The 15,010-nt window shown below is 39.4% G+C and overlaps 1 protein-coding gene across 1 annotated transcript in view; it reads left to right on the top strand.

Annotated features, from left to right (window-relative positions):
• The window catches only part of ABCA12 (ATP binding cassette subfamily A member 12), a gene marked incomplete at its 5' end in the record, with an annotated part of 277,161 nt that overhangs the window by 112,612 nt on the left and 149,539 nt on the right, over positions 1-15,010 (top strand). The window contains 4 exons of the mRNA XM_081312657.1: positions 1,026-1,230; positions 2,223-2,362; positions 2,766-2,885; positions 12,601-12,691. Of these exons, the coding sequence (XP_081168783.1) occupies positions 1,026-1,230; positions 2,223-2,362; positions 2,766-2,885; positions 12,601-12,691 (556 nt within the window). The remainder of the gene's footprint in view (positions 1-1,025; positions 1,231-2,222; positions 2,363-2,765; positions 2,886-12,600; positions 12,692-15,010) is intronic.

The following is a 15,010-nucleotide window of genomic DNA, read 5'->3' as shown; positions in this document are numbered from 1 at the left end:
GCCTTGTGCAACTGAATATAGAGGACACTTCACAAGTTAACACTTAATTTTATATTTATAAAGATTTACCCCAGTGGTAATTGGCGTATTTTCACTGAAATATTTTATCCTGACTTGGTTACATTTGCCAAAAAATTATATATTGTTTCATTATATTTATTTATTTATTTATTTATTTATTTATTTATTTATTTATTTATTTATTTATTTATTAAATTTATATGCCGCCCTTTTCCCTAAGGACTCAGGGCGGCTCACAACAATAAAAAATTAAAAAAAAACATATTACAAAGATTAAAAAAGAATTAAACAAAATAGAGAAATAAAGGACAATTTAAGCCGATAAAAACCATGATCAGTCCAGACCCGCTTGTTGGAACAGCCATGTCTTCAGGTCACAGCGGAAGGATCGAAGGTCAGGGGCTGTCCGCAGCTCCGGAGGCAGTTCATTCCAGAGGGTCGGTGTGCCCACAGAGAAGGCTCTCCCCCTTGGGGTCGCCAGCCGGCATTGCCTGGCCGACAGAACCCTGTGGGAGTGAACTGGGCGATGGGAGGTTGACAATGGCAGCAGGTGGTCTCGCAAGTACCCCAGGCCTAAGCCATGTAGGGCTTTAAAGGTAATTACCAGCACCTTGAATCGCACCCAAAGGGCAACCGGAAGCCAATGCAGCTCGTACAGGAGTGGTGTGACATGGGAGTATCGAGATACTCCCATAAGCACCCACGTGCCCACATTTTGCACCAGTTGAAGCCTCCAGGTGCACCTCAAGGGCAGCCCCATGTAGAGAGCATTGCAGTAATCCAGGCGGGAAGTGACAAGGGCGTGGGTGACTGTGCATAGGGCATCTCAGTCTAAAAAGGGGTGCCAAAAGCCTGGGATAACAGCCAGATTATAATGCCTTCCTGAATGACATTAGGGAGCTCTCTGGATCTCAGTTAGAAACCCATTCCAAGGTTCAATTAATTACTCATCACCTTTGACTTGCTTTCTTTTCTATCATTGTGTTGTTTGTTTATTTTCACAGGCTTTGTTTGAGGCTAGCAATCTAACAATAAATAGCAGAATGTTGAAAGCTATATCAAAAACTTTCTGCAACCATGAAATCACTCCCTTGTTTTTTGAATCTCTGCTACCTGATTTTGAGGAGCAGAATATTCACCATTCTTCTGCAGATGAAGATGAACATATTCAACATATTATGAAGAAATATAGTATTCCATCTGATACTAGTAAGTTTGGCAGTGGAAGCAAAATCTAATGGGATCCTTTCAGTGTAACCAAGCAGAAACAATGTTACTGAGAGTGTGGGATAATTCCGTTTTACTTCATTATATTGTTTTCAACAGCACAATATAATCAGCACAATTAAAACTACACAAAACCAAGTTCTCTTCTTATTTATTAGATCTGGTCATTCTGTGGATTGTAGAAATCTGTGTATAGCCTGTAAAATACAGCAAAGATATCAGGGGATCCTTTTTTCAGTGTAATTAATTTCCAAAGATTTTATAACTTCCTACCATTTTCCAAACTCCTACAATGTCAGTTCAAATATTATTCTAACTTAATTAATATTAAAAATATTAAATATTTTTAATATAAAAATATTTAATTTAATTTTAATATTTAATATAAAAATATTAAACATAATTAATATTAAAATTGTGCTGCATTTTTTTCTTGTTTAAAAATAATTATGTAGACAAGATTTCACTAAGAACACTGAAATAAAAATTAACCCTTGTTTTGTGGCTTACTCCTACTTGGATATATAAAGACAGTCCAGTGGAATGAAAAGAGCTTCAAGTAGGAAGCAGAATTAAATTTATCACTACGGCCATGGAGAGCTTTGCTGTCAGACACTGACTTTGATGGGCTAATAGTCTCACTCACTGTGATAGTTTTGCATGACTGTGAGAGGAATCTTTGGCACAGCAAAATCCTATACAGATGCAAGGAAAAACTGACAATGTATTGGCAGGTAGTCCTTCCAAATTTTCATTTAATCTTAATAGAAAGACTTTTCCTGAACATTAGGTTTTTCTGGCTGAGTTAAGCAAATAGAGATCTTTGGGGAGGGTAGTTTTCTCAAAAGAATTACATTAGTATGTGACCACAAGGTTAAGAGAGGATTCATCAGGATCCTAACAGACCAGTGTATTTCACTGAATTACGTGTGATTCAGTTGGATGGTCCAATATTTTTCTTGTCTCTTCCGTAGCACCGTTCTGCTTATCACTGTTTCTGGACTTAGTTAAGACACCTTCTGGAGCTTTAATTTGGTCTTTCTTAAAGCCCATGTTGCGTGGGCGGATTCTGTATTCTCCAGATACTCCTGAAACACGTGCAATCATGGAAAAGGTAATGCCATATTAAATAAAATTAACAATCCACTATTATTAGAATATTCTTGATAAATTAGCAGAAATTGTTTTGAAGACCTGATTCATGAAAAAAATCTATTAGTTTCTAGAATATGTAACTTGGTGGATTTTACAAAAGCAGCAACTCAGAGATTGCTTTTAAATGAAATGAGAGAGGAACTTAATTGGGGAATAAACTAAATTTTCTAAGTTTTAAATTAGGAACATTTGTACTAGCACATTTGTCTTCAGAGCTATTGTTATCTTATTAGCAATAGTCCCTTGCTTTTATGATAACACGAAAGCAAAACTTTGTGTTAAAAGCATTAATCTTTAAAATAACTTCTTTGCCTACCTACAAAATATATTAATGTTTGATTTGTTTGTTTCAATTCTATAAGTCCAATTCAACATTGAAACTGATGGCTGATTTAACACAAAAAGCACAGGAGTGGTTGGACCGTTCACCATTGCTCATGGATTCGCTAACTATATTAAATGACACTCTTCCAATGGTGAAGGTATGAAGCATCATTTCATATATTGACTATTGTTAACTTGTTACTCTCTTTTTTATAATTCCAGTTTGGTTTAATTATTATTCTACATATTCAGTGTGCAGATCATATCCAGAAAATGCAGTAAATTATATGGTGAAATATTGAGATATATGAAAATAACTATATCATGGTTCCAACAGAAATGAATAAAGCAGAACTTTGAGGCTTGAGAATTCCTCAAAGAACATGTTTATTAATTACAAAGTATCAGCACAATCAAAAGTGAAACCAAGTCTGAATACACAAGTAACAATTTCCCAATATGTCCCACTCAAAAAACTAAGCAAGCAACTATGTTCCCCAATATGATAATTTGGCAGGGTTTTTAATGCAACTCCCAGTCCCGAGTCTCAGGAGCAGCCAATGACCTTGGTTCCCATGGGACAGAAGATTATTTTGATTAACAAAGCACCTGGGCAACCCCCCTCCCTCCGTTCTATGTGGCAACCTAGAATGAGAAGAAAAAATTGCTGCAGCCATGCTCATTTGTAGACAGTCAGCCCCTCTCAAAAAGGAAGACTCTCCTGTAGGGGAAACAAAAAGTATGTTAAGCTTTTCATTGAGGCTTGAGATGATATTTATCATAAAGCTGTCTCCTTTCACATTGGTACATTTCACCCATGTAGCTTCTGACAGGGGATAGCCTTTCCACTCAATGAAGTACTGTAACTTTCCCTTGTACAACCTAGAGTCAAGAATTCATTTTATTTCATAATGTGTCTCCCACTCTACCACTACTGGACCTGGCAGCTTCTTTGGAATAGGTCTTAAAGAAGATTCAGACACAGGTTTCAACAGACTACAATGAAACACAGGGTGGACTTTCCCCAACAGTTGTGGAAGTTTCAATTCCACTATAACAGAGTTTATTATTTTTGTGGTGGGAAAAGGACGAAGGAACTTTGGGCCCAATTTTCTGCTGGGTAACTTTAACCTTAAATATTTTGTTGAAAGATAAACTAATTGCCCAACATAAAAAGAGTTTTGAGGAGAACATCATTTGTCTGCCTGCTCCTTGTAAACTTTGGTAGCCTTGGTCAATGCTTTCTTCACATTAATCCAAACCTCCTGGAAAGATGTCACCCGTTGATCCAAAGTCTGGGAAGTAGGAGGCTCCTGGGAGTACTTAAGCATAGGCACAAAATCTTGACCTGTTACTATTTTAAATGGGGTGAGTCCAGTGCTATTGTGCACATTATTATGCAGAAAAGGCAGGAGGTCAGCCCAATTAGTCTGCTGGTGATGAACATAGCATCTGAGGTACTGTGTTAGCTTTGTGTTAGCTTTTTTATCCGCTCCATTTGTACTTGGATGAAAAACTGATGAAAGCCCCTGAGTCGACCCAATCAGTTTAACGAACTCTTTCCAGAACTTTGCAGTAAATTGGACCCCCTTGTCAGAAATAATCCACTTTGGGGCTCCATGGAGCCAATATATGTGTTTCAAAAACATCTTGGTTAGCTTCTGGGCAGAGGGAAGTCTTGAGCAAGCAATGAAATGCGCTTGTTTGGAAAATAGCTCAATTACAGTGTCATGGTTCTGACTAATGAGACAGATCAAAGAACATTGCATGATTGTTTATTCTAAAAAAGTCTGTAATAATGAGAACGAAGCATTGGCACTCATGGATGGAAGCCAGAATCTCAATTCTCCTCCCCTTAACACATCATGTCATACAGAATTCCATCCCTTAATTACATGTCATGAATCACATTCACCAATTATTTTAACACACAAAGTTTCACTTCCCTTCTGAAGCACGCTATCCCTTATCTTCTCAAAACATCAGGGTTGAATTCCTCCTGCGCTTTAGTGATACAAAGCCAAACAGTTAAAGCAAAAGGCTGCCTCTTATATTGTCAGTGCAAAAACATGTCAATGTTTGCAGCATTGACATCTCCCCCCCCCTTACAAAAAGGACAGATCCTGTAATTTAAACAAAACACAATTTAGGAGTTGGCTTTTGGTTTCTGGGGTGTTTCTCATAAAACTTTTTGATAAGTCTGTCAGCTTTCACTTTGGCTGGGTCCATTTCAATGCCCTCATTGGAAATTCTATAGCCAAGATAATCTAATCAGGTTTGGTGAAATTCACATTTCAACAATTTGACATAAAGTTTGGCATTCAATAGTTTCTTTAACACTTCTCTAACCAGTCTTATGTGGTCAGTCGTAATGTATATCAGGATGTCATCAAGATACACCAGAACCCCTTTGTATAAATGATCATGTAGGACCTCATTAATCAACTGCATTAATATGGCTGGGGCCCCCTGCAGACTTTGAACTGGTAGCTTCCCAAGGGGAGTTGAAGGCCGTTTTCCACTCATCCCCCTCCTTTATTCTCACCTAGTAATATGGTTCTCTCAGGTCTAACTTAGTGAAGACACTCCCCTTCACCAGGTAGGTTAGTAAGTCTTTCAGGAGGGGGAGAGGGTATTTATTTTCCCACACTTGCAGCGTTAAGGCCCTTATAGTCTATGCAGAGACAAAGAGACCAATCTTTTTTTCTTTGAACAGGGGCTCCCACAATAGACTTGGCCCCTTCAATGAACCCCCTCACTAGGTTTGTATCCACATATCACTGCATCTCTTCCCTTTCAAGGGGAAACATAGTGTACATTCTTGGTCATGGAAGTTTGGCCCCTGGCAACAGTTCGATGGAACAATCATTGGGGAGGCAAGGTATCGCATTCTTTCTCACTAAATGCTTTTGCTAGGTCCTGGTACTTGCTGGGGATGAGCGGCTTGCCTGGTGGCCATGAGGCAGCCATGTGCACTCGCTCATTGGCTGGGCTAAAATTCCCTGTAACATCTGTTGCATCGATGGGGGGATTGGGCCCTATAGGTAGTTCACAGTTCTCATTCCTGAGAAACGGCTTCCATTTGTCCAACCCAATCCCAAGATCACAGTCCCAGTCATTTTGGGGGCCACCAGGAAGTGAATAAATTCCCAGTGCTCACCTATTTCTAGGCATAGGGGCTCCATTAATTGTGTGACTAAAGTCCCTCCCATCAGGGAGCCATCAGCTTGCTCGAACCTCACAGGTTTGGAGAGCAGTTTTGCTCATATGCCCAGTTTCATGGCAAATGGCAAGCTAATGATGCATTGGGAGCATCCAGAATCAACTAGCACCTTTAAATCTACCTGCGTACCCAATTTAGGGATTATGAGCTTGGCAGCTAGTAAAAAATGTGGGACATGTCGGCTCACCATCGGGTCATTCTCTCCGTTGTCACTGTTGAAAGAGGGTAGAATGGGGGTGGATCCAGCCTGAGTTCCAGCATCCTCCCATGTGGGGGATGTTACCTGGGCAACAGGTTCCTGCATCATCCAGTTGGATTTCTCTCCCATTAGCTGCTGTGCAGGTTTCTTTCTCATTGCTGGTCCTGGTCTGTTCTGCTGTTGGGGTTAGGGGACTGGGCATTTCTCTGCTCAATGTTCCTGCTGTCCGCACCGGAAACACTTAATTGGTAGCCTGGGTGTTTCAGCCATCACAGTAGCTGGAGAATTTCATGGGGGTGATTGCCATTTGGTTTGTTCTGACCTCGGCTTGGCTTCAGGTGGGAGAGGCTTCTTATAGCGGGTGAGCTGGACATCTAATTTTACCGCTGCCTGGTTCCATTCTTGCAGCTGGTCAGGTACAGCTCGGTATATGCAGGCCTGAGAAAGGTGGCCATCCAACCATTCCCTGAAATGATGAATTTATTTATTTATTTATTTATTTATTTATTTATTTATTTATTTATTTATTTTATTTATTTTAATTCCATTTATATCCCGCCCTTCTCCGAAGACTCAGGGCGGCTTACAAGCTTAGCAGTAGCTTTCATTCTATGTATATGCCTGCTTGTTAGGGCTTTCACACACACCCCAAGCGGCATTATTACAAAGTCAGCTTAATTGCCCCCAACAATCTGGGTCCTCATTTTACCTACCTCGGAAGGATGGAAGGCTGAGTCAACCTTGACCCTGGTGGGATGCGAACCTGCACTAATTGCAGGCAGCTGGTGTTACTTAAGGAGGCATTAGCCCACTGCTCCACCATTGCTCTGGCCATCTCCCTATCTGACCGGCTATTTTGCGAAAGTCCCGCACATACTCCAGGACAGGCAGGCCAGCTTGTTTTATCTTGTGGATTTGTTCTTCTGCTTTGAGGGCAATGGATGGGTCCTCAAATCTCTCTCTCAGCCCTAGGAGGAAGAGGTGGGGGTCCTCCAATTCAGGGGCTTGCTCATTATATAAATTGTTTAACTATTTCTCCCTCTAGGCTGGACGCAATCACATTGACCATAGCACCTGGGTCTGGGTAGAGATAGGCCCAGTGATTCAAATGAGAGCGTACTTGGTTTAGGAAAAAAAATCAGTTTCTCTGAGTCCCCATCAAAGGTTGTTTCGAAGGGTGGGGCCATCATTGATTGCTGGGGCCTCCACTGCTGCTGGCCCCACTGATCCTGCTGTATGTTCAGGGGTTGCACGTTTGGGCCCTGCTGCTGTCACCCTTGCTGTTGTTGTCCTCCTACCAGCTTCTGATCTGCAGGCTTCTGCACCACCCCAAGCTGTTGCAAGGCCTCTATTAGCTGTGGCAAGCTCAGAGGTTGTTGGCCTTTTACTTGTGGGGGTTCCCTAACCTCCCATTGCTGCAGAGGCCCCAGGCTGGGGTCCTCTGTCTCTGTGGGTCTGGAGGGCCTGGCAGGGGACTCCTGGGTCTGGCAGGCTGTCTGGTCTGCAGACAGGATTTTCCACTCACCCAAATTCTCCATGGCAGATGGTCTGGCAGCTCTCCACCATTCTGTTTTTGAAGACTCTGGCAGGGCAGTCTCAAGGCATCTGTAGTCTCCGCTGGAGTGGTTCCAGCTTGATGACCAGATAAGCCCTCCTAACTGCTTGGGTTCTGCCTCCAACTGGGAGTCCTGCAAAAACTCATTTTCCCAGAGAAATCTGTCTATTATTCCCTCCTCTGAGGTTTTATCAGCAGCCAGGTTATCGTCTCCAAACAGGCTTCCTCTTCCCATGATGAAGATTCTTCCCTGAATCTTTGCCAGCTTCTCTCCTTTACTAGAGACAGTGGTGGGGGCTCAGGACTCCCCAGGTTGTTTGAAAGAAAGCAGATTCTGGCATGATGTCATGGTTCTGATTACTGAGACAGATCAAAGAACATTGCATGATTGTTTATTCTAAAAAAGTCTATAATAATGAGAATGAAGCATTGGCACTCATGGATGGATGGCAGAATCTGAATTCTCCTCCCCTTAACACATCATATCATACAGAATTCCCTCCCTTAATTACACGTCATGAATCACATTCACGAATTAGTTTAACACCAAAGTTTCACTTCCCTTCTGAAGCACGCTATCCCTTATCTTCTCAAAACATCAGGGTTGAATTCCTCCTGCGCTTTAGTGATACAAAGCCAAACAGTTAAAGCAAAAGGCTGCCTCTTATATTGTCAGTGCAAAAACATGTCAATGTTTGCAGCATTGTCATACAGTCCATATTATGTTGTTTCCCTTGCTCTCAGGCAACTCCACTATAAAATCCATGGTTATCTTTTCCCAAGGCTGGGAAGAATCAGCCACTTGTTGAAGCAACCCTCGGGGCTTCCCAGTAGGTCTTTTCATTGTAGTGCAGGTAGCACAGTACCTCCACATAACTCTCAACGTCTCTTTTCATCCCTGACCACCAGAATTGCCTCTGCACTAAATGCAATGTTTTCAGGAACACAAAATGACCTGCCTGCTTTGCATCATGACTTTGCTGAAGGGCTTGGAGTCTGACACCCCTGGGAGGTATAACTTAGAGCCTTTCCAGGCTAGTCCTCCCCTAAGGGTTTAAATAGATTTGTTGTCTTTGAATCAGGTGTCAGTCTCTAATTGCTCCATAAGTTCTTTCAGGAAGCAATCATCAGGACCAGCAGGTGGTCCTTGTGTTTGCAATCTAGTTGTTATTTGAGAAGCAGACTGTGGCAGGGGAATAATGGAGTTGATTACTTCCTCCCAGTGCCTTTTGAACTGGGGCATTCTAGACAAGGCATCAGCTAAAAAATTCTTACCCCCTGGGAAATACTTTAGGGTGAAATTACAACAGTTGAAGTATTGAGTCCACCGGACCTGTTTTGGGGATAATTTCTCTCTGTGGGGGGGTTTTCAGAGCTTCCAATTTTTTATGATCAGTCCATACTTCAAATACTGTAATTAATGCACAGAGAGGTGTGGCTGTGCCTGCCTTTTCTGAAATCGACAATGATCTTTTTGTTTTTTCCAGTATTTAAAACCAGGCTGTTTTCCTTATACCAGTTCACCAAACCCTCAACCTCTTTGCGATAAGCAACCTCATTGTCATCATGAATAAGGCCCACTACTGTTGTGTCATCTGGGAACTTCACAATATGGTTGATGGCAAACCTAGCACAACAGTCATGGGTCAACAGGGTGAACAGCAGTGGACTTAGGACGCAGCCTGAGGAGAATCTATGCTCAAGAAAATGGTATTAGAAATATTTGTTCCAGCCTGCACACATTGGGGCCCGTTAGTAAGAACAGTCCTAACTGACCAGCAACTCACCTGAATTCATGAACATATTCCTTAACAGGGTGGCCTTTTTGCTTCAGATGATGGATTTCTTTCTCAACCAACAGGGCTTGGGATTTGTCTTCAAAGCAATATCTAGGTTGGTCCATGAATAGGTTAACATTCAGCAGCTCAGGAGCCCCTTCATCATGGAGGTTGGTCACCCAGCCAGCCACTTCCCCCTTTCAAATTGGCTGCTACAGCATTCCCCATCTGAGCATCAACCAGGTAGGCATAAGCATAGCAATCTAGATGAGCCCACACTTGGTTCAGGAAGAACCAAGAAGGAAGAAGGTGGGTTTGATGGGAGGTGGCTCAAATTGTGGCGGGGCCACCTGCTCTTGCTGCTGAGCTGCTTGTTGGTCCTGGGGATGTGGCTGAGCCACCCTCTGGATTTCCCTTGGCTGGGCTTCTGGACTGGTAGCCTGAGGCCATGGCAGCAGGCTTGGTTGGGATGCAGGGTTTGGCATCACCACTGGCTGGGGAATAAGTGAGGCAGCACGAGATCCTGCAGTTGGGCTGGGACTACAGTGAGGTGGCATTCTCCCCCATGGCACCCACACCCTGGGCCACAGGAACTGTCTCTTTTACCTCCAATTATCTTTACTTCCAACATTACACTCATGGATGGAAATGAGTAAAAAATAACTTAAAGCAAATGAGCCTTTATTTCTATAAGTGTGTATGTGTGTGTGTTATATGTATACAGCTAGATAGAAAGATCGATAGAGGAAAGTGTGGGGGGATTAAGCAAAAGAAACTAATCTGGAACCTAAAATGATGCACCACTGAGATCCTATTGCATAGCTATTGAAATGTCCTGACTCAGATCCAGGGTATCGGCATAATGATGACAGTGAGATATTGCACTGATATATTTTCAAGAGATGCTGAAAGCAATCAGAGTAAATAGTGATTTATCACTTTACGTTCTTTTGTTATGCCTGCCATGATTCACTTCAAATTTAAGTTATTAGGATAAGTATACATAATGCAAAATTTTTGCTACTGTTGGATTTTATAAGGCACAATCTCTGAATACATGGAACCTGCACTATCTGACACCAATGGAACTGAGTTCGTTGTGGTTCATTTCCTAATAAACAACTCTAGTTAAATAGCTACAATTGTTAGTTTTGTTTTAAATGGAGTTCCTACCAGACTGTTTAATTATTTTGCACAGTTTTTGAACTTTGTTAATTTTAATATGTAATTATTTAGCATAACATTTTACATCAGTTTATGCTACATTATTTTATGGAAAAGAGTGAAATCTAAAGGTTTCATTTCCTCCACAAACCTTTTACAAACCTTTCACTGGACTATATTATGTTTTCTAAGCATTATGATATGAGAAATAAGAGAACTGAAATATTTCTGTACTATAAATCACAATATGTCTGTGTTATGTATTGGGATTTGGAAAAACACCAGTTACTTGCATACTAGGAACTAACACTTCTCCAGCACATGTACTGAGCTCTAACAGTTCACACGGGAACCAAAATAGCGGGAATAATGGGTTCAATCTGATTGGTTGTATGATGGTATATAAAGAGTGCATGTACACCCTAATCCCCCAGTACAGTTATGGTTATCAATAAAGTTGCTGTTTCCCTTTTCTCATCTGTCTGGGATCTTTCGAACCTGATACACAACAGTCTGAATTCAAAATGTAAAATTCAGAAATATTTTTTATATAAATCAGTGTTTAATCCCAAAAAATATAGCTATGGCTTCTATTTTCTTTGGGTACCTCATCATATTTACTATGAATTTGCAACCAATATAATAAGGCTGATAGATAATCTTCCAGTGTTTTATGTTTTAGGATTGTGAGAATTATCTAGCAGAAAAATGCAACTCGTCTTTATAGCTGAATGAAGCAATACTAATGTTTTTGTTCCAAATAATACCTCTTAGAAAATTTCACAAAACTATTGCTTGTGAAGCTATTAGGAACAGAGTATTAGGAAAGTGAATTCCTTCCTGTTTTTGAAAGAAATTATTTTTATAACTGTTTCATGGCAGCATTTCTGTGGACTTCACCCTGGTTTAGATATCATATTATATATCATATCATATCTCATATTTCATATTTCACATCATATATCATATTTGTACTTAATTAAAAACTGATTTATGAAGACAGTTTTATTTATGTTAGTGCACTTGATTCTGCTGAGTTATCAATACCTGCAAAACTTACAGAGAAACAAATCTTATGAGGAAATATTGTGTCAGAAATACAGGTAGTCTTCATTTAATAAGTCCTTCATTTAGCAACCAATTGCATGTTTTTTTAATGACCAGTATTCCTCACATTTATGACCTTCACAGGTCTGTAAAGCAAGGGAAAGCTGAAGTAAGATAGTAAAATCATGATGTTTTACTTAACAACTGCTTTGTTTAACGACCAAGTTGCTGGTCCCAATTATGGTCACTAATACCAGCAGAGAGCTTTCCTCTATAATTTTGCATGTGAATGTAGCTTGATAACCACCCCAAATATTTATTTTATTTGTGGTATATAACAAAATAAGATTAATTCTGAAGTGATCTACATAAGAATAGCTAATCCCATGATTTGCTTTCAGCTCCTAATTAGTCTGAGCTTCCTTCCTCCTTTCCTTCCTTCCAGTAATAATTGTTATTACAAACAAGATAACAATAGTGCCAATAGTAATCGGTACCTTGAGTGCAATCCCAAAACATCTAGAACACCACTCGAATACTATTGTTATTAACAAAATCACCATTAGTCAACTGCAAAATGCAGCTTTATTTGGAACAGCTTACATCCTGTGATGATACCTTTAACACTATTAAACAACACTATTTGCCAATCTTGGGAACTTGAAAAGGACTCTAAAAATAGCAAAGGTGGATAAAATGCCAAATCCAGTCTAAACATCTGGCTGACTGTACGAACAACCATAATTTTAATTCTTAAAGTTTGGGCCCTGATTCTTAAGTTGAAAGATGATTTATTGGGAAATATTAAACTTTTTATTTGAGGTGAATCATTTCAACCACAATTTTAAAAAATAGCTTAATGTATTTGAAGTTAAATATTAAATAGACTCATCCTGTCATTTGGCAGAATACATTGCAGAATCCTTTTGTACAAGTTTTCATCAGAGTCATGGTGAAGCTGGATGCTGTTGAACTGTTAAACCAAATTAATGAACTGGGTAAGTTATTGCATACCTTTATTTTACCAATCAGGTACAGTATAGGTTCTTAAATGAATAGTGATGGTACTGTAGTATATGATGAAAGTGAAAAATTAGAATATGAGGAGTGTGAGCCTATAAGGTTTATTCTTCATAAAACCTGAAAGACTGAAAATAAATTTAGGACAAATGAGCAGAGGGGTTTTTCTTAAGTGACTAATCTGGGAATTCTAAGTACTGAGATAACAAAATAACAAATTATACTTTGGGTCATAGTTTTCAATTTCATATTATTGAATTAGAATGACTATTTTTTCAGGATAGTGACAGTTCTGCTTCATGTATGTATTAGTTTTTAAAGTAGTAAATACACCACCAGCTACTTCCTTCTGTAGTCTGGGGTGAAATTTATCTGATCCTGTACATTTAAATTCATTTAAAGTAAAGGATTGGTCCCCAACCATGTTTCTACCAATCTCAAGCTACAACACTATTAATTCAATTTGCTAGAGGAACGGATAGATATTTGTTGGAGAAAATGGATCAAATGGAAGTTGAATATGTATCCCTTTCTTTTGTTTCCTTTCTTCTCTTCACTAAGCTGTAATATACCGATTCTTCTAATATACTGATTCTTCTAATATATTGATTCTTTTCTTTCTTTGTATTTTGAACAAATCGCAAAACCCCTCTATTTCTGTTATTGATAGTAGATGCCCCTCAAAAATGGCATTGCTAAATTAATTCCTTTGGATTTCTGAACAGAAATATTTTTGACATATGAATGATCATTGTTAATATATAGTCTTCTTCTTCTTCTTCTTCTCCTCCTCCTCCTCCTCCTCCTTCTCCTTCTCCTTCTCCTGAAGGAAACAAATCAAGGAGAGAACCAACCTAGAATTAAAGAGAAATTTCCTGACAGTGAGAACAATTAACCAGTGGAACAGCCTGCCTTTAGAAGTAGTGGCTGCTCCATCATTAGAGGTTTTTAAGAAGATATTGGACAGCTATTTTGCTGAAATCATATAGAGTCTCCTTGTTGAGCAGGGGTTTTGACTAGAAGACCTCCAAGGCCCCTCCCAACTCTATTAAATATTCTGTATTCTGTAACTCAGGGTCTCCAGTTTGGTTTAGTAGTTAAAGCATCAGGCTTGAAACCAGGAGACTTGTGAGTTCTAGTCCCACCTTAGGCATGAAAGCTAGCTGGGTGACCTTGGGTGAGTCATTACCTCTCAGCTTAAGTCACCTCACAGGGTTGCTCTTGTGGGAAAAATAGGAGGAAGCAGGCATATTAGATAGGTTTGCTGCCTTTAGTTGTTCATAAAAATGTGGGATATAAAATTAATAAATAATCATAATAATAGTGCACTGAACCAATTTCAAAAATACTTCCAGTTTCTATTCTTTAACTGAGACTTTACTTCATGTCCACCCCCTTCAGCATTCACTAAAGACACAAAAACATTTTTACCAAAGCTTGTAAACTACAACCATCTTGTATCAACAATCTATCATCTAGACAATTCATACTTGGGTTCAGAAAACCAGAATTTCCTACTGATATTGTTTGTATATCTTTCCATTGTCCTATAATATATTGTTTTCCCCTTGTGGGTCATCTTTGTTGATTGTAAAGATGGATACCACCTGAGTCTTTAAGGTCTTAAGCTTTTTGTTACGATTTTCAAAAGCCATGGAGATACAAGGGTAAATGTTTTTGTAGTACCATTTGCCTCTGTATCTTTGGCAGAAGGTTTTCCTCTCACAGCTTTATTCCTGACAAATTGAAATTCTATTTGACTTATGTTTCTTTCAATTCTCCATTAGCAAGATACCTATTACTACTACTAATAATACTCTTCTGTTTTTCTTCTATTATGGCACAGTTCATCCTCTTTACTGTCTAGGGATCCTCCAGCCTGTCCCCTATTCTGCATTGCCTCTTTTTGTTCCCCTTAATGCTCAGAATCTGTTTCATCTGGAAGTGCATGAAAATTCTATATGTTAAGTGAAGCATCTGCTAAGTAGTGTCTTAATCTTTTCTAGCCACTGGAGTATGTAATAATGTAAAAATTACTTTGAAGGGCTGAAAATTATTGAATAGTTCTTATAAATGGTTTTCATATTATTTATATTTATATTATTTATATGACAAACTTATATGGCTGTCTATTCACAGGAAGTGATTCTGAGTGGTGTATAAAAAGATATAAAACAATAAATATTTTTAAAAAGCAATTATTTTATAATTTTAAAAAGCATAAGGCACACAAGAGATTAGATTAGCAAGGGTTACCTTATGATCTTACCAGTTCCCTGGAACCTTCAGGCCCTGTG

This window comes from Vipera berus (assembly GCF_964194415.1).
Source record: "Vipera berus genome assembly, chromosome: 1".
NCBI lineage: Eukaryota > Metazoa > Chordata > Lepidosauria > Squamata > Viperidae > Vipera > Vipera berus.
The sequence above is the reverse complement of the archived record's forward strand: the minus strand, read 5'-3'. Positions and strand labels throughout refer to the sequence as shown.